This window comes from Spodoptera frugiperda, chromosome 1 (genome assembly GCF_023101765.2).
Source record: "Spodoptera frugiperda isolate SF20-4 chromosome 1, AGI-APGP_CSIRO_Sfru_2.0, whole genome shotgun sequence".
Taxonomy (NCBI): Eukaryota; Metazoa; Arthropoda; class Insecta; order Lepidoptera; family Noctuidae; genus Spodoptera; species Spodoptera frugiperda.
The window spans coordinates 7,222,663-7,241,234 of record NC_064212.1 but is presented as its reverse complement, the minus strand read 5'-3'; the positions used below and the strand labels follow the sequence as shown (position 1 = coordinate 7,241,234).

At 33.8% G+C, this 18,572-nt stretch overlaps 2 protein-coding genes across 2 annotated transcripts; one reads left to right on the top strand and one right to left on the bottom strand.

The window, feature by feature from the left end:
• Positions 1-325: 325 nt before the first annotated feature.
• LOC118273017 (F-box/SPRY domain-containing protein 1) lies at positions 326-5,471 on the top strand. The gene is made up of 4 exons (XM_035589755.2): positions 326-968; positions 1,064-1,337; positions 2,027-2,117; positions 2,208-5,471. Exons 1-4 carry the CDS (start codon positions 628-630, stop codon positions 2,300-2,302), a joined length of 801 nt encoding a protein of 266 aa, XP_035445648.1. The 5' UTR covers positions 326-627; the 3' UTR covers positions 2,303-5,471.
• LOC118273016 (transmembrane protein 164) lies at positions 5,454-16,645 on the bottom strand. The gene is made up of 6 exons (XM_035589754.2): positions 16,327-16,645; positions 15,949-16,131; positions 15,334-15,450; positions 15,185-15,263; positions 15,012-15,112; positions 5,454-13,726 (listed from the first exon to the last, which is right to left on the bottom strand). Exons 1-6 carry the CDS (start codon positions 16,459-16,461, stop codon positions 13,475-13,477), a joined length of 867 nt encoding a protein of 288 aa, XP_035445647.1. The 5' UTR covers positions 16,462-16,645; the 3' UTR covers positions 5,454-13,474.
• Positions 16,646-18,572: the final 1,927 nt, after the last annotated feature.

Sequence of the window (18,572 nt, the reverse complement as noted above, 5' to 3'; positions counted from 1 at the left end):
AACTAATCAGAAATATTTTTATAAAAAGTCCACTGAAAGCATCTGAAAGCAATATTGCCAAAATTGGTTACCCTACTTTAGAAGAGAAGGTCTACATTATTATTATTCGGAGTTTTAGATACATAGCCGCATAGAGCAACGCGGAACTCGTATCGATAACCCTGGAATATTTAAATCAAGAGTGAATAGGTTACTTCTAGGTAAGCGCGCTCCATCGTCGACCGCATCGTCGCTTCCCATCAGGTGAGATAGTGGTCAAGCGTGAACCTATAGTTAATATAAAAAAAAAAAAAAAATCGATGCATAGCAGTCTAACTGGCAGGCAGACTAGCAAAGATGAATGGTAACTTTTTAAGTTTCTCAGCAGTCAGCAGTCTTGTCTTTAGTATGTATCTAGACTCTATATTGTATAATCTATTTTTGTTTGAACTTTACTTTTTGACACTTGACACTTGACAGTGTGTCTCTGACTGCTGTGCTAACATGTTTATATTTTTGTGATTTATGAGCTAGCGCAAACGCAAACGCCTAAAGTTTGATTATAATAAAATATATGTGTAAAATAGTTATTGCGTTACAATATATTGTACTTTCATAGAATACGCTGTCCTGCAATTATATTTCTAAATGTTAATAATGAATGAATTGGATTTCTATGACGACTATGCAGTTGCAGTCGTCGTCAATACTGACAATATTTTAGAAAATATTTTCTCATACCTTCGCTTAAAAGATCTCCGTAACTGTGCTTTGGTTTGTAAAACTTGGTATAGAATTCTTAATGACGAAAATAATGATGTTTGGCGACTACACTGTGTTAAAAGATTAGCAGAAGAAGTACTGAAGTCTGATTTACTCTCCACTGTTACCACCTACAAATCTAAATTGAGAGCATATTTTCATGCTTGGAATCCTCATGACTGTTCTCGAAATATATATGTCAAAGCAAATGGATTTACATTGCACAGGTGTGTATTTTCTTTGTTTTTTTTTAAATAAATATAAATTCTTTAATATTAGTCTTATTTCATAACTATCACTAATAAATAATTAAATATTGCAGAAACCCTGTAGCACAAAGTACTGATGCTTGTAGAGGGAAAATTGGTTTTTATCATGGAAGGCATGCTTGGGAGGTGATATGGGAAGGTCCTTTAGGTACTGTAGCTGTAGTAGGTATATCAACCAAAGATGCACCTTTGGAATGCCATGGATATGTGGGACTGTTGGGATCTGATGAACAAAGTTGGGGTTGGAACTTAGTTGATAATCATTTGTTACATAATGGTGATACTCAAGGACATTATCCTCTGCTGAATAACTGTCCTAAATACCAGGTAAGGCTAATCCATTAAAGTTATACATGCCTAATTGAAGAAATTTTATTTTATTTACCATACCTAATCAATACAATTTTAATGAGTGGGCACTCATTTCATTTAAAGTAAATTATTAAGTTACCAAATATGAAATTGTAAGATTGTTGTTAATATTCTTTATTTCTCGTGATTGTGAAAATCTAATGTAGTTTTAAATAGGAAAGTGAAGATACCTATAACATTTCTGGCAGTAAAAAAAATTATGATATTATTTATAAAATTAGTATTTAATTCTATTTAGGCACTGTACAGTTTATGTTTATTGACTACTTTTAAAAATGTGTATTATTTACTGGTGTAGATACTGATGTAGATTAAAATATTATCAACAGCTTATAAGTAACCACTGTTAGACAATGGCTTTTAGTGTATATACTTTTTCAGGGTAAAAAGTGCCCAGGATATTAAAAAAAGAAAAAATGAACTAAATACTAATATAAAGTATTATGAAAAGTAATTTGTGTGATGCTTGAACATACAGACCAGCAAACATTTTTTAAACACTTTTAGTTTCAGTTTCTATCTAGTAACAGCCCCTACTATGTACACAGTTAACACTTCTACAGTGTTATTATATGGTTAGATTTAAAATAATAATGATGTCCAAAAATTTACTATTTTACAAAGGTTAATATTTTGCATTCCAGGTTGGTGAGCGAATAAGAGTTATTTTAGACTGTGAAGATAATACCTTATCATTTGAAAGAAATTATGAATTTTTAGGAGTTGCATTTCGAGGTAAAGTGTATTTTAGTCTTACTTTATTGCAATGTAAATTTGTTCTGTCTCTAAAACAAGAACTAATTAAAACAATTTATTTACTTACAGGCCTTCCTAACAAGAAGTTATACCCGACAGTTTCAGCAGTCTATGGCAATACAGAAGTATCAATGATATATTTGGGTCCACCTTTAGATGGCTGATAGTAAGAGTTTATCTAGAAAATAAACAGTTTCTAGTCAAAATGCAATAATGTGATAAAATATAATATTATTCCAAGGCTAATACATAATAATATTATTTAATGAAAATATTGTAAACACTTGAGCGCTGGTGAGTATTGTATGATATATTATTTGTCACAAGCTAAACAAAATAATATTAACTTATGGTGTGTAAATCTAAATAACTACTTTGGAGTCATGATGCGACAACTTTTATTTTTTAATATTGAATTGAACAACTGGGTTATACTAATAGATATTGGTAGAATTATTAAGAAGCTTATAATATTATTACTTGCCCTTTGTATGGTGTTTACAGTTAACAAAGGGATAATATTTGAAACATGTTTACTAGATGCTAGTAAACACATTTCATAATATAACAATGAAAAACAGGCCTTCAATATTAAACAACAGGTTCTAAAGAAAATATCTAATGAATTTGTTTGACTATATTATCTATGTCCCTTGTTTAAATGTTATGCTATTCTGTACACATTTATATCATTAATTAATGAATTACCCGTCTTACCTATTATTCAGATAGATCAGATGTAAACTTAGACAATTATGAAATGAAACTTTGAATTATTTCAGTGTACATTATACCTCATCAGTTTAATTATTTCTTTTGAAAATTAAGTTTGTAATGCAGTGTGCGAAAATATAATATTAAGATGCTATGACATATATGCTTGGAGAATTGACAAATTAAAGGTAAAATATAAAATCATTATTTCATTAGGCTAATTGTTAGTATTAACAAATATAAAACTTATATTAGTAGACTTATAATAGTGTAGACGTTATAATAACTTAACTTAGCCTTCCAATGGAGACACTCTTTAAATTTTTATTTCTGTCATTTGTTAGGTCTGGACTCCACCAAAGCGGAGACGAAAGAACTGGCGTGGAGATGTGTATTAAATATTTAAACGTTAAATAATTAATACACATCTCCACACCTGTTCTTTCGTCTTTCTTTCTCTTGTTCTTTCTTTCGTTTTTAACACTCACCATCAGCTTTTGGTTGACCACTCAGTGTGACTATTGAAGCTGATGGTAGAGAAGTTGTGAATAACACAATTTTCTATTAGTTGATTAAAATAAATCTCCATTCCGCTCGTCAAGGATACGGTTTTCGGCTTTTCGCTGCTTTTTGTGTGGTTAATAGGCAATATGGCGGATGAGCTCGGACGCGTTACAATATTATGAAAATACACGCGCTCTGTTCGTGACACGATCGCGATTTCGCGAGCATCACAAAATAATATTTAACTGAACCCAGATTATGTGGTGGGACCACTGGAAGGTTGCAAGTATAATCCATTTCAAAATAGGCACTAATTACCTAATTAACACGTTTGAGTTCATGAAAGTATTTGTGCAATAAATAATTCCAGATGAATAGGTCTAATTTTTTTTTTATGCTAGTCGTTAGGTACACACAAACATAAGAAATATTAGGCAAGTCGATCTAGGCGTCGGCCTTGTCACAAAAACACGCTAAAGATAATAACGTTAATTATCGTGTTTCTAAATCAATAAATTTAATGAGTTAAACCTACTTATAAAGGGCACCTACTGCAATTAGTTAATTATTTCGCTGTGTTAGATAACAAATTCATTTATTGGCGCCGTTACCCCACTTATTTATTGCCATGTTTATGTTATATGTATATGTATAATCTGAATTATCCTTGAAAATGATAAGTAATTTCGAAACTGATGAAACTTAACACTGTGCCGTGATGTAGGCATATAGGTAAACTTATCTATCAAATCAAATATAATTTATTGACTAGAGTTCAAATCTCACATATGTACTGGCAAATCTGAAACTCGTTAACAATTGTATGGTGTCAGTTAATCATTAAAGTTGCTTCTTGCTTGGCTGTCTGTGATTGTAGACAAATTTTGATGTTGAATAATTTTAAATGTCTTAATAATGCCTTTTAAAATTAAATGTTTGATTTTATTTGTTAAAATATCATTTTATTTAAGTCCGTCGAAGATTTACACTGCTTATAGGTAGGTATTTTAATTAAGTAACTGATATTTCGTATGAATACCCAGCAATGATGCTTTTCATGAATTCCATTTGTCTATATAGTAGATACTACTAAATGGGTACATAAATAAACATACACCTGTTATTTTCTAATTTCAACAAAACAATAATAGATACATGTTTTATATTGTCCTTTTTTATACTATTTTACACTTATTGATTGTTATCTACTTAGGCAGAGTAGGTTCTCATGAGTCCTGTTGTGACTTGAAATTGGTAGAGCTTTTCTATATCTTTACAAGTAATGTTTGTCTCACGATACTTACACAAAAAGGTCTTCTATATGCATTCCATCCATATTATACCTACCTTTAGGGTGCGGTGCCACTAAAACGTAGTAAAGTTGTAACTGTGACGAGCGGGGCTGACCTGTGAAAAGACTTGCCACTGAAGCGGAGTGGGGTAGAGCTAGAGCGGAACTTCTTTGCCTATTCGCACCATCTTGCGCCTGTTGCGTGACATGCGTCCTCTGCTCTGCGTACTTCCTCTATCGGCGCTAGTGTTATCCAGTCTGTTTTCCCGATATTTTTAAACAATTACGCTCCTCTTCGTCAATGCTGTTTTCTTTTAGTGGAGTTGAGAACATTTATTTATTAACCCTGTTCTACCGCAAACTTAAACTATACAATTGCGCTTGTTTGTTGCCATGAATGATCCACATTCCAAAGCAACTTATTATGCAGATGTTATGTACATAAACATAATATAACTAGATTATTTTATTACTTGTGTTGTTAGCATTTTATTTAAAACCCTTTAATGCTATTAGAAACATTTATTTATATTTAATATTCTTAATCTTTGTTGCACAGAGCAATATTACCTTCTGGGCAAGTAAATAATGTATAACTCAATTATTTACTATTAATTTGTTGTATACACAATGTTATACTTTTATAAATATACAACAGATAAATAATTTAATTGATTACTTAATGCAACTTGATTTGTGTAATTTAATATGAATTTACATTATACTGTCGTTTTAAACTAATGTATTTCACTACTTTTAGTATAACTTAATAAATTATGTATGTTTCTGTTATAGCAATAAAACACTTTTGTTATTTATTTATATTTTATTGTTTTAATTTAGCAATACATCTTAAATTCATAATTACAGGCGACTTTATTGCACAATTTTATATGGACATGTCACCGGAAAATAACATGAAGTAGGTACCCAAGTTTATTTATTTAAAACTTTATTGCATAAACACTGTATAATTGGCGAACTTAATGCCATGGGCATTCTCTGAAAGTCAACCATTGGGTGGTGCAGAACGAAGAAGAGGTGGGTGCAAAGTTAGCGAATAGAAAGCATAATGTAAAGAACAGAGGTGATAATGGATAGTAATAGAGACATAACTATTATAGTCGATACATAAGAGTAAGAAGATATGGGAACATACAATAAGATACAAATACTGTACATATTTAGATAAATAAATACAATACATAGACGGGTATCCTTGAGAAGCGCATTCCACAGAGAGAAAGACTTAACGAAAAAGGAGGAATGAAGATAATCAGTGGGGTGAAATTGAATGATTGAAGTAACCGGTTTATTAGAAGTATGAAGCTACAAGCTAGGTAGGCAGGTGAAGAAGGAGAGTTGAGAAGGGAAAATAAAGCGTTTAATGCTGTCCTTTGCTGCTTGCGCAAGCGTATGGGCAGCCACTTTAATTGCAACCGATGTGCAGAAATATGATTGTACCTATTTATTTACGTAAATTGAAAACGAAAAATTATAAACTGCGTAAAATAATACAATTTATATCTTGTTTATCGTTTATAATCCCACGTACCTAAATTAATAATTTTCTTAGGAAATTTATGAACTTTCGGTTTTTGTTACTTTCCGGTGACAGATACACAACTAAGTTCATTAACAGTCTATAGAACGATGGTTAAAACTTGGATATTAGTAGCTATGTTAATAACTTTGTAATCATATACATATAGGTACCTAGTACATGCTGTTACTAGAGACGTGCAGGTAACTGTTGTGTCCATCGTGTTATTTTGCAATTTCAGCAAATCAACTCGACATTATTGTAACTAGCGACAAAATAGTAATATCCTAATTAAGTGTGTACTTTGTGAATTACTACAAAAACACTACATTATTATACTTAATAATTATTATGTAGCATTTTATACTTATTTATAAACCTCCAGCAAGACTTAGGTATCACAGCTCATCATAAAGCAAAAAACGTTTAAATACGCTTTGGCTCATGTGCCTCTTGTAGGTAGGTTGGTTTAATAGTAAACTAGCGTTATATACGACGTGAGTAAGGAATATAGACAAATCTATTGTACATAATATTGGGGAGATACAAAACAATAATATTTATTGGATTATACATAGTGACAAAATAATAAAATCGGTAGTATAAAAGTGATGCCTACAACGAATTGTGGAATTACAAATTATAAAAGAATATCATTTTTTTATTTTACTAACAATTAATAATATACATACACAGTGTTGGAACTTGAACAAAATAGTGAGGTATACAATTTATTACACAAGTGCACTATTGACGTAAGGTAGTAGGTACCAGTAACAGTACCCACCCATCATTATATTATGGTATTTTGTTCCTATTTTAACTAAAACGGCCTGTTAAGTTGCGTAAGTACGGTCCTTCTGAGTAAAATTAAGACAAAAACCCTTTATTATTTTATATAAGTATTGTAATTTGTACAACACAACACGACATGAATGTCCATGATGGAGCTGCACAGTTTTTTTGGAATAGGGGGCAAATTCGACTTCATTAGCACGCGTGCGTTGTTTCAAAATACCTACTGGTCTTGCGATAACGCCTAGCTGTTAACAGCTGATCATGACGTCAAGAAAGCACGTGCGCGCAAAATTTTGTTTTGTTATTGTAATAAAAATAAAACTAATGAGTACTTATGCAAAAAAGGTTCTTTGGGAAAGTCGTTTGTAATCATGCGTACAATCGCGTGTTTAAATATCCTTCATTAATTACCAGTCACCCTATATACTAAGGTTGGTACCTAACGGAAGGAAAAATCAAGTCTGGTTAAGGTTCTTAGGTACAATTCTATACTAGGTATATTATTACTTATATTAAACGATTAACAAATATTAAAACAGTAATAATTTAACAATGATACTGTAGGTGAAATATTAAGACCCGTAGTACTAAAAAATTAAAAGGTTCAGATCTTCAAAAATATTAAATAACAATACATTACATTATTGCAGTACATAATATGAATTTAATTAGCACTAAGTAAGACCAAAATCCCGGTGAGATTATGACTTCTGAAAATACGCGAGTGGCATTTTTAATTTAAAAACCATCTATGGTATGAGATTCAAATTTTATTCTACCTCACTAAGTGGGCTTTATTGACAGGGCAGCGAATCTAAAACTGTAGTACTGTTGTTGTTTATAATAACTTGTAGTTCCATGAACAGTTTGCAGTTTATACTAACTGTAGTTAAAAAAACTACTTATTTATATCCCTATTTTTTCTTCAAAATATGGCGTGCTGGCTTCGAAACCGAAAAATGTGGTAGTTATGTAGGTGGGAATGGTGTATAGAAACTTGTATTATTAGTAGAACCGATTAGGTATGTGCAAATACAGATTATGCCGCCTCTTTTTTTGGGGTGTGTGGAAAGTCATCAAATGACTCCACCCGCTCTGAGGCGGGTGACTAAATCATCCCGTCCCAACATATGCTCCGAAACGGAACCTTAGTGTCTATAATATGATAACCTTCCCGCGACCCCGGCGGTTTTAGCTAGTATTGCTGTTTCACAGAGGGAGGAGACAACTTCCCAATTCACGTCATCTCGCACCATGGCCTAATTAAATGAAGTGTCTAGCGCGGTAGTTAACTTTCGCCGCTGGATGCCGTCCCGAGGGAGAAATTGGTACGGGGATTCCTTTGCAGATGAGAACAGTCTTACAAACGCAGCCGGAACTGCGCCTAATAGAATTAGTATAACAGGCGATGCGCCGGTGTGAAATACTGACTCGATCTATTGAACACGCTTTGGGGCTAATTTAGCGTTAACCCCTAAATGACTACACCAAGTAAAAGCAGTTAGATAGGTGCTCTAAAAACGAGGTTCCTGTCTATAGGACATGATATCTGTATATTGATGTAGTCACTGTGCAGTTCACGCTGCATTGGTGTCCGACAGCGCTGTCCCTTGTCGCCACTTCTCTTTTCAATTATCCGTTCACATTGTTTTGACCTTCTTATACCTACCTACTTATTATTGAGAACAATCGAATTTGAATAAAACTAAAAGAGGTCACTGTACTTATGGTCACTTGTTAATTAATTAAACCAGTAGGTACCAAGTTAATCTGGGGGCACCGCAGTGCCCCCAGCTATGTTGAAAATAAGTATTGACATGGTTAGGAATTAAAAATTTTGTTAAATAGGTACCTACAGTCATTGCTAAGCAAGGGAGAGAGAGATGAAGAAAAGGAAGGCCAGGTTCTTCGGTAAGTTGGTTCTAGAAATGAGACTTTTCCAAGTTGCTATCAAAAACAATGTGAAACATGTATTCAAATTCATTCCCCATCAGACAATGACTAAGTCCGATCCGAGGACGATCTTTTCAAGATATCAGAAACCTCTTCCACAGAGAAGTGAGGAGCCGTGTTTATGTCCATGGACTTCTTAAGCTGGTGCACAAGCTTTAGGTATGGAGGGATTACCCCAATGTTTGAGGAAATAGACAGTAAATGAATACGTACATACGAAAAACAATTGTGTTGTTTCTGGCAATCGTTTTAGGTAGGTACCTCCTGGCCCCAATTTTATAGGTAAACTATTAGTTAGTGTACGTAATACATTTATAGTTCAAGAAGCTTTATTTCACTTAAAGTGCAACAACTTAATTGAGTCATGACATTTTCTGACTTCAGTACCTAATACATAATATAATTTAAAATTATTAATTTGCGTAACATACGTCATATCGATACGTCTAACATTTATATACCTACGCCTTCACTATATGTAGGTTATAGCCCACCATCATCATTACCTTCTCACAACCTTCACGGTTCTATCGATTTGTTGAGTTAGTAATGAGGTGTCGACGTGTTCTAGACTCTTTTAGCTCTGACTCTAAAGGCCTGTTTTTGTGTTCGTTGTTGTGAATTATTGCAGTACAAAATCAAGCAAAATTGTATGATTTTTAGTAAAGTAACACTAAAAGAACTAAGTATACATACTATAATAAATATTACTATGTATATATATTATGTATTATTAACATACAGATCATAGCTCTGTTAAAGTGTGACATCTTATACCCATGTATCAACTACTTATTAAAAGTGAAGAATTGTAATGCTTTAATAGAAATATACGTGGTTAAATATACAATTACTTACTCATAAAGTTGTAACACCCTGCACGGACCACGGTTAAGGTTTGTCGTGGTGGGGATAAGCTTACGCAGTGTGTAGGTAGGTAAGAGCATTTTCTAATTATTTGTCAATTTATTTAATTATCAACACAAAAACCGTTTCTTATTTTTACTTTAACTTTCTTCCAAGAAAACATGATTACACTTATATGTATAATGACATTAATTATTATGTTATCGGCTTACTCACGTAACGTTTTGACGAGGAACTCGACTAGTTTCAAGCCATGCTAGAGGCTCATATTCATGAGCAGCATTCCGCGACACACTGGCAGAGTAAGCCGATAACATAATAATTAATTTAGTATGTCTCACGAAAGTTACAATAAAATCATATAATGACATTAATGAAAAAATACACCATGCGCGAACTTATCCTCACCATGACCAAATCTTGCCTAGGTTCGTGTCGAGCACTACACTTTTCCTAATTCAATGAGACGAATGACATAATAATAATAAATTAATGACTAGGTGTATCATTTATTAGGTATCGTTATCGTATCACAGAGACACGCTATATTCGTTGTGGCAGAACGTAAAGGTAAACCTAAACTAATCTGCTTCCTGCTTAAATATGCGTTAGCAGCCGTGATACTTATCAAATACCTGGCACTTATCTAAATTATTTATAAAATCAATGCTAAGTACCTACATCGGAACTCGTATCCATGGGGCGTGTAACTTAAGAGTTATACTTTGAAAATACAATAGAACATTATGTATTACTAATGTAATGTTGTAATTTAGTGTTTTTAGTGCAAATGAACAACTAAATTAACAGTGTTATTCAAACAATAGAGTGACTTCGAACTGAATATTACACACACTTGAATCAGGTTATCAGTTTACCTTATTAGCATTACTAAGTAGGTAGGTACATCAGGATTTCTGCTTTATTGAATTGACTCTAAAGTTATTTTAGTGGTTTAATAGATCATACCCCAAGAAAACTACGAGTAACAAATTACTGAGCTTACTGAGATTTAGAATGTTTACTATAGATGTGCATGGCATATACATACATATTATACTAGGTAGACATATACATACATACTATATGAAATAACTGATAAATGGAAATTGCGTGACTGTAATTAGGTAAATGTGCACTATGTGCAGGTATTATCTTCTCGGTCGGCAGGTTACCAGCCAAAACCGATATTAGGGATAAATTAGTTTTGCCTAGGCTAGGCTACCTTATACAAGGCGAAATAGGCGCTCCTATTTCTGCCTACAGGGTTTCAATTGACCTAATCTATTCACCTACCATATCGGCTTCTTCTATGTTCTGCTTCTTAGGCTAGTTTAATCTTTTTTTATGACTTCAAAAAGCGCCCAGTATTTTTGGGGAAAAAGATTAGGGAGTGTGGGATTTTCTTCTTTAAAACCACTCCGGTGGGGACCCCGGGTCCTTTAATAGACTTGACCCGAAGCACCCACGGTGCGACGCCTATTACGGCACATCCTTAGGTAAACGTGCATCTACCTTGAGCCTCGCTCAGCAAGTTACACGGCAGCCCGTCTTCCCTGAAGCCACTGGGTCCCCGCCCGTGGCCCCAAAGTTTAACCTAGGCAATACTGTTTTTTTCTAAAATCGGGTTATACCGGTAACAGATACATTACGGTCAGAAACATTGTGCAGTAAACGAAGTTGTAATATTTACTACCTAAGTAAAATATGGCTTCAGTAAATCCCTACATGACCCCGAAAGTTATTACATAAGTAGGACTAGGTTTGTCCCGTCTTTTTGAAATCTTGTTGTTTAATATAAATACATATAATATTACAAAATTTACCGCTGGCGAAAACGGTACTTTAAATGGCAACTGCAAGAAGTTTCTGTATTTTGACTTATAGTATGTGTCTGTAGAAATATTAACTTTTAGGGTATTATCACATTTATGTGTAAGAGTACTGTCATTAGGTATATGTAAATATATTATAATTAGTAATAACAATTATTGTGTTCTTTGTAATTAGTAATATTAAATTAATTAGTAAGGTGCAGAGGTGGTTTCATTTCCTTACAATAAAATATTGCCTATCAATGAAACTAGAGGGTATATTTTATACTTAGCTTGGAAAACGACATTGCACCAAGTCTTACAAATTACTTCAAGTACGTATTTAGGCCAAATATTTGTGTTAGTTATAACTTTGGTTGTAGGTAATTGTTTACGTAACACGCATTCACTAAACCTACTTGCGTACGTGTCTAATGCCGGGTTATATAACGATACTCAAGCGGAGATCTCTCAGGTCTGCGAATGACGAGCAAAGGTTGCTCATTGCTCGACCAGAACCAGGTCCATGCGTCGCGATCCGCGCGCGTCTCAAGAGCCAGCCAACCACCACAATTAGGGCCCAGTAGGGCCGAACCGGAGCTAAGGAGTACCTAGTGGGTTCTCCGGGGCTCCGACTCAGAGAGCAGTAGTAGGAACGGACTGTTATTAGTCAGTAAGTCTGACACTTCCGCTTGCCTTACCAAAGGCGGGAGAAGTCATTGGATGATCCCCCCCCCCCACAGAAAGCGGAGATCTCTGCTCTGCTCAAGCATAGCTGCATTATATCCCATTCGAACTGTACGTGAGAGGAGATCTTCACTTGAGTATCGTTTAATAATAGCGGTCTTGGATTTGACTATATAATTATTACTTAAATAAATTAGTGGTGATAATATTAATATCTATGTCGGTTTCGCATATATTTTTAAAAATAAAAATGGTTTGTTACATAAGTTGTTTAAGTAAGACGTGGTGTTTCATTTGTGGCAGAAATGACACAATAGTCCAGACATGAAATAACTTCTCAAAATTTACGAATGTCTAACCACAATACCAAATATTTACTAACTATGTTACAATAACAATTAAAGGTTGTTGTTTTTTTTTTATTGCAGCACTTGTAAATCACAGTCGTAACCACAAAGCGAAACTCGCATCCCTTAAATAATATTCTGAATTATCTAGCGTCATAGGCGAATTAGGCGACACGATTACTAACACTACAGTACCTAATATGGCCTTACAACTACTTAAGCCCATACTTGCATGAGCATGAGCTGCGGGTCTGTTTTATTTTAATACCTCGCAGAACTTGTAGAAACCGATACTAACAAATTTTGTGGTTACCATGAAGTACCACATACTTATATGACTTTACCGTTCGTTGTGGATAATCAAAAGCGACCACAACGAATGTGTTTGCATAGTGATCTATTTCATTTCTACTTGCGTGTATCTAAACACTATGCAAAGCAATTATTATGACAAGTGATAAGTACCCAATAAAGTACCAATAGTAATAAAAGTTACAAGTTTTATCGTGAATTGACCCTCCTCACACGAAGTTTTGGATATTTTGACCCAAAATTCAATACTTGTACACATGTAATGAACAAAGGTTGTTTACATATTCAAACTTGCTATCAATTGTTTAGTATACCTGTTACCAACAAATTTCATGCAAAAGTTTCGTACATCTATTTAATAAACCTTACCTTACTAATAATATATTAACCACCAAAACCAAATGGACGCGATGAAATATTGTTCTCCAACTCAAAAGGCAATTTTTATTAGTTTTACCTACCCTGAGACGAATTACAGCCATATATTGTTCCAAATGCAGCTGTCACTAGTCCTTATGGTGCTCGATTGGGTTTGTGACAGGAACAGCATGGCTATCCATAAGAGAATCCTTCATATGCGGCTTGACTTTAGTAGGCGGGAATTTTGTTAGGCAGAAATCGGAAATGAGACAAAACAATTTACACAGTAAAGGACACAGTAGTGCTTGGTGGGTAACTGCTGCAACTCTGTACCACGGTCCATCAAATGGATCTAATATAGCTGGGCAGAGCATGTGGTTTAAGTTTACTTGAGCAGGCTGAAAGGAAATTAAATAAGTCGTTAATAAAGGGTACAGGTTTTGTCATTAGTACTAGGCAACAGATATTGTGATGAATTGTTATTTATAGATCTACAGATTAACTACAAGCGTATCTATTATAAATATATCTATACAGATAATGAAATCTATACATATAATAAAACCAGAAGCTTTAATTCTGTACATTGAACATACTTTTTATCCCGAAAAACTATATACATAGGTACACTAAAAAACCAACTGAACTATGATATATGTCGATCCCTAGATACGGTTACTGTACCAAACGCAAATAATATGCTGGTCGAATGTTAGGTTACCCGCAGTGGATTTTACACTGTAACTGTGGGGCCGATGGTCGAAATTAGCTTAAACCGCTATTATAAATGTGAAAGTAAACCAATGGGGATGAAATTTGGAAGAGTAGTGGATTATGGTCTGGAAAAAACACATAGGCTCTTTTTAAGCCCAGGAACGTGGGCGAAGCCGTTGACAGAAGCTAGTATCCTAATAAAATGAATCAGGTTTAGATAGGTACCGGATTGTCTTATCTTCCCTGCAATAATTTTGTGTATTTATTCAACTTTCTTATTTGGACAGAATCCACCTTGCAAGGTGTTAGGACGTTTGAAGTATGCATTATTTTGATATTTTTATTGCAGAACAAATTTAATGTGATTCCTAAGAAGTTATATACAAGATATGATAAGAATCTGTTTAACCCATTCAGAGATCTGGCAAAACCAAAAACGTTACCCCAGCAAAATCTCGAATGACTTGGCAACCGAGAAAGAAGAAATACATAATAAGGCGCAATATTTACCTCACTTAGGCAACTAATCGTAGAAAGAAAACGGTCTGGCTGAGTTAAAAAAACCCCAGCAGGAAATGTTTATTGAAATATCAAAAATCTATAAATATAACATTTTGAAATGTGTGCAAAATTAACCATGGTGGCCCTTATTTTATTTTGAGTAGTATATAACAATTTAATATAACATAGTAAAAGTTATATGAAATCAGTAGATCAAAGGGTTAATCTCCGGGTTCTGAAAAGCTCATCAACGCAAAAGTCAACTAAATGTCCTGAGACCAACTAAAAGACCTATAAGTATTGCTAAAGGCATGTTTATACTCAATATCATTTCGAAAGTCAGGCTGATGGTTGGCTTTGGCAGCCTTTTAGAAATGGGGTGTAATTATATACATGTTTTGTGAATCAGCAAATGAAAAAAAAAACTAAAGTGAAATAGCAAAGACCAAGAATAAAACAATTACTTACAATTGCAATGAGTTGTAAAACAATAAAGTGATATATCATGTTTAGGCAATAACTGAATATTGACCAATTGAAATCCCAAAAGGGTTCTATGTTGTAGGGACCTAGAAAAGAGGTGTGTTAATTACTAACATATTATAATTCAAATATATAGATTTGATATTCATATAACCCACCACCAATCCTCAGTAGATAATATGGTATGACAAACATCATGCCATGTTGGATCCAGTATAGAGCAGCTTCAGCAAAGATCTAATAAACAGAACACAAAAGTTAGTGATAGCAATTGTGGTCAAAAAAAGAAAAAAATTAGAACACTCACCTTTCTTGAGGCTGTTTCAGGGAACAAAAATGCTAACAGAGGTCCATTTAATAAATTTAAATGGATGCGAAATAATGCTGTTACAGTTTTACTAGGTGGTGCAGCCAATAAATATATCTAAAACAGAGTTTACATTTCCTATTTATTACAAGTTAAGAAACATAATTTCAATCAGTAAAAATATTCTAGGTATAATTATTATACTTAAAATTAACTTGACTTGAATTTTTCCATTGTGTAATTCTCAAATATGAATCTTTCTGATGCATGGTATAATAATAATTATTGGATATAACGACATTTAATAGTTCAAGATCCCAAAGCTGTAAGACATGATTTCTTTTCTAAAGCATATAACTGACAGTTCTCAGTAGTCTCGAATTTGAAGAATTTGAGTTAAGTAACTCTGCTCATTAATTACTTTTCACCTGGTGCCTGCATAGGTGTCACCGGGAAAGCACCACAAACATTCAGATATTAAAAAGTACACATTCTGAGAACCGATACTTATATGCTTAAACAATAAGTTGTGTCATATTACTGAATCTTATTAATAATGTTGAAGCAAAACACCTCGATTTTGAAATGTCATAATAGTAAATTAGAAACACTTACTTGTATCAATGTTGTTACATGACAAGGATTCAACAAATATATAACTGTACGAGACGCAAATTTAAAACCAATTTCCATTCCCCATAACAGAGCCAGAAGTATTACCAATAACCTTTTGCCACCTCTATCACTTTTAACATAATTTGTATCTTGAGGTACAGATAATTTTGGAAATGTCTTAATCTGTAACGATTGTGTACATTATAAACAAATTCTTAGATATGTATACATAATAATTTTTATTAGTACAGTAAGTCCACATTGACTACACTACTAATTTAATTATATAGCAAAGAAACGCAACCATGCCCATTTCATTTAATATATTTATTGTAAATACTAATTACTTAGGTAAAGTAATAAGAGTAGCGCACTTACCGAAATATATACACAAATTGAAACTACGACTATTGTTTCTATTATTTGCCTTTTGGTGGATAAAAAATAAGCACATTCAGGTCCCACATTTCTAGGAACAGCTTTGTTTGCACCACTATAAGCCCACTCAAACATTTTATGTGCTGAAAATTGATTTATGGGGAATTAATTTTTCATCGATTAAATTATTATTTTTGGAAATGCCTGTTCAATGTTTCAATTCCCGCTACGTTGACAGCGCGTAACCACAGATCGCTATATACTTAATACTAGTCAAGCAAGATATAATATATGAAATGCCACTGTGACTGTGACAGTAATGAAAAGAAACTAAAAAATTGAGAACGAACTGTTTGTCTACGGATTGAATGATTTAATTGTATAGCGTTAACACACGAACCAATTTGGTTGGACCTGACTAAATTGCTTTAGCTAGTAGACGTAGATCGTAGACAGAGAATCTTATAGACTAAATGCTTTGATTATATTAAATATCAGTCATTCTCAAAAAAGAGGCACCGATCTAATAAATTGGTCAATCTCAAACTGTATTAATGAAAGGGAAGCAGATTTATTGAAAAAATTGTAGAATAGAGCCTTCCAAAAAATTACCTCACGGATTAAAGAGGTATTGTACAGGTTAATGAGAAATAAACATTACCTACAGGAACTAATACAATGCAAAATCAATATTTATTATATTATATAAACTAACAAAAATAACAGTTTTAATTATAATAATAAATCTTTTCAGGGTCAGCGTGAATAAATACTTTTTAAAGTCTGGGTACTCCATCTTTCCTTCGCCGTTCTGGCAGTAAGCGGGTTGTGGCCAAACGGAGGCTTATCAACGCTAAAAAAAAATACGAAGGGATAAAAAATTCTGTATTTCCATAATTGAAATTGAAATTTAATCAGTCTTCTCAAGCAATAAGCAACAATAATAATTAAATAAAACTGTTTAAACTCATCTATGTTCATAATGACAAATATGCTTTTTGTTTTTAACTATCACAAAGTTCATAACTGAATTAAATATCAATCAATGGCCCGGCTATGTACTATGTTATAAGCTATGTGCTATAAGCGACCAGACACCGAAGAATGGGCAGCAGCATTCCATAACAAAATCGGTAACTTAACTGTGATCCCCAAGCCGCCTGCCTAGCGGGGGGATTATGGCAACCCAATAACACAACTTCACCGTTCTGATGGCCATTTGGATATGGGCAGCGAAACCATTGGGGTCAACGACTGGTCGACTTTATAGAGAAGATGGAGTCTATCTGATGGAATCCTTCTTCCAGAAGCGACCAGCTAGGAGGTGGACGTGAATGAGCCCCGATTGTTTAACCAAAATTACTGAGAGATCGACTTGATCATAGCGACCTGCTCCATATACCTACAGTTATGCCAAAATAATAAAAGTAATAAACAGATAATTTATGTATCGAGAAGCAATTAGAAATTATTATTAGTACGTATATTTAAGCCCGCTTGGCCGCAATATTGGCCCCAACGCTATTCGTCCAATATGTGTATCTAGAAATAAGAAATCTACATCTACACTGTTTTGACCTAACCCACGTTTATTGGATTTACACTAACCTACGTTTTAAATTATTATTAATTTATACTTTTTTTTTGAGGGGGTGATAAAATCATCCAATGTCTTCTCCCGCCTTGGGTGAGGCGGAAGGGAATGTCAGACTCTTACTGACAAAAAAACCACTCCGTTCTTTCTCTTGCTTGAACCTGAGCCCTGGTAAACTCTTACGTTGTCCGCAGCTCCGGATCGGGCATCAGCCCTACTGGGCCCCATCTGTGGTGGTCTGGCTCTTTGAGGCGCGCGCGGAACGCGACGCGCCGTACACAGGGGTCTGGTTCTGGTCGGGCGGCGAGCTACCCTTGCTCGCCGCCCGACCAGAACCAGACCGTTGTCCGTAGACCCGCATATTATCCTTACCGACTCAAATAAAGAAGAAAGTTCGTTTCGAATTTCGAAAGATATTTTGAAGTTTCGATTTTGTTGTATTTTTTGGTGAAAATCGTGCCATTTCATTTACTTAATTGGTTTTTAATTATTAATGTAAATTATATTAATCTAAAACCAACAATAAACTAAATATTAAAACAAATTCAAAGAGATGGTTACGATTTTATTACTTTATTAATTAATAAAAAGTGGTTTAGTTTGTACGTGTACCCAAATACTTATATTGAGAATTTTCGTTGTAAGTGGTATT

What these genes read in the sequence shown, in the direction of transcription:
- LOC118273017 (XM_035589755.2), top strand. Translation starts at nt 628, where the DNA reads ATGTTAATAATGAATGAATTGGATTTCTATGACGACTATGCAGTTGCA. An exon ending in AATGGATTTACATTGCACAG is followed by an intron (nt 969 to 1,063) that starts GTGTGTATTTTC and finishes TAAATATTGCAG; the next exon opens with AAACCCTGTAGCACAAAGTA. An exon ending in ATAACTGTCCTAAATACCAG is followed by an intron (nt 1,338 to 2,026) that starts GTAAGGCTAATC and finishes TTTGCATTCCAG; the next exon opens with GTTGGTGAGCGAATAAGAGT.
- LOC118273016 (XM_035589754.2), bottom strand. Translation starts at nt 16,461, where the DNA reads ATGTTTGAGTGGGCTTATAGTGGTGCAAACAAAGCTGTTCCTAGAAAT. An exon ending in ATGTAACAACATTGATACAA is followed by an intron (nt 15,451 to 15,948) that starts GTAAGTGTTTCT and finishes ACTCTGTTTTAG; the next exon opens with ATATATTTATTGGCTGCACC. An exon ending in CTGAAACAGCCTCAAGAAAG is followed by an intron (nt 15,264 to 15,333) that starts GTGAGTGTTCTA and finishes TCTGTTTATTAG; the next exon opens with ATCTTTGCTGAAGCTGCTCT.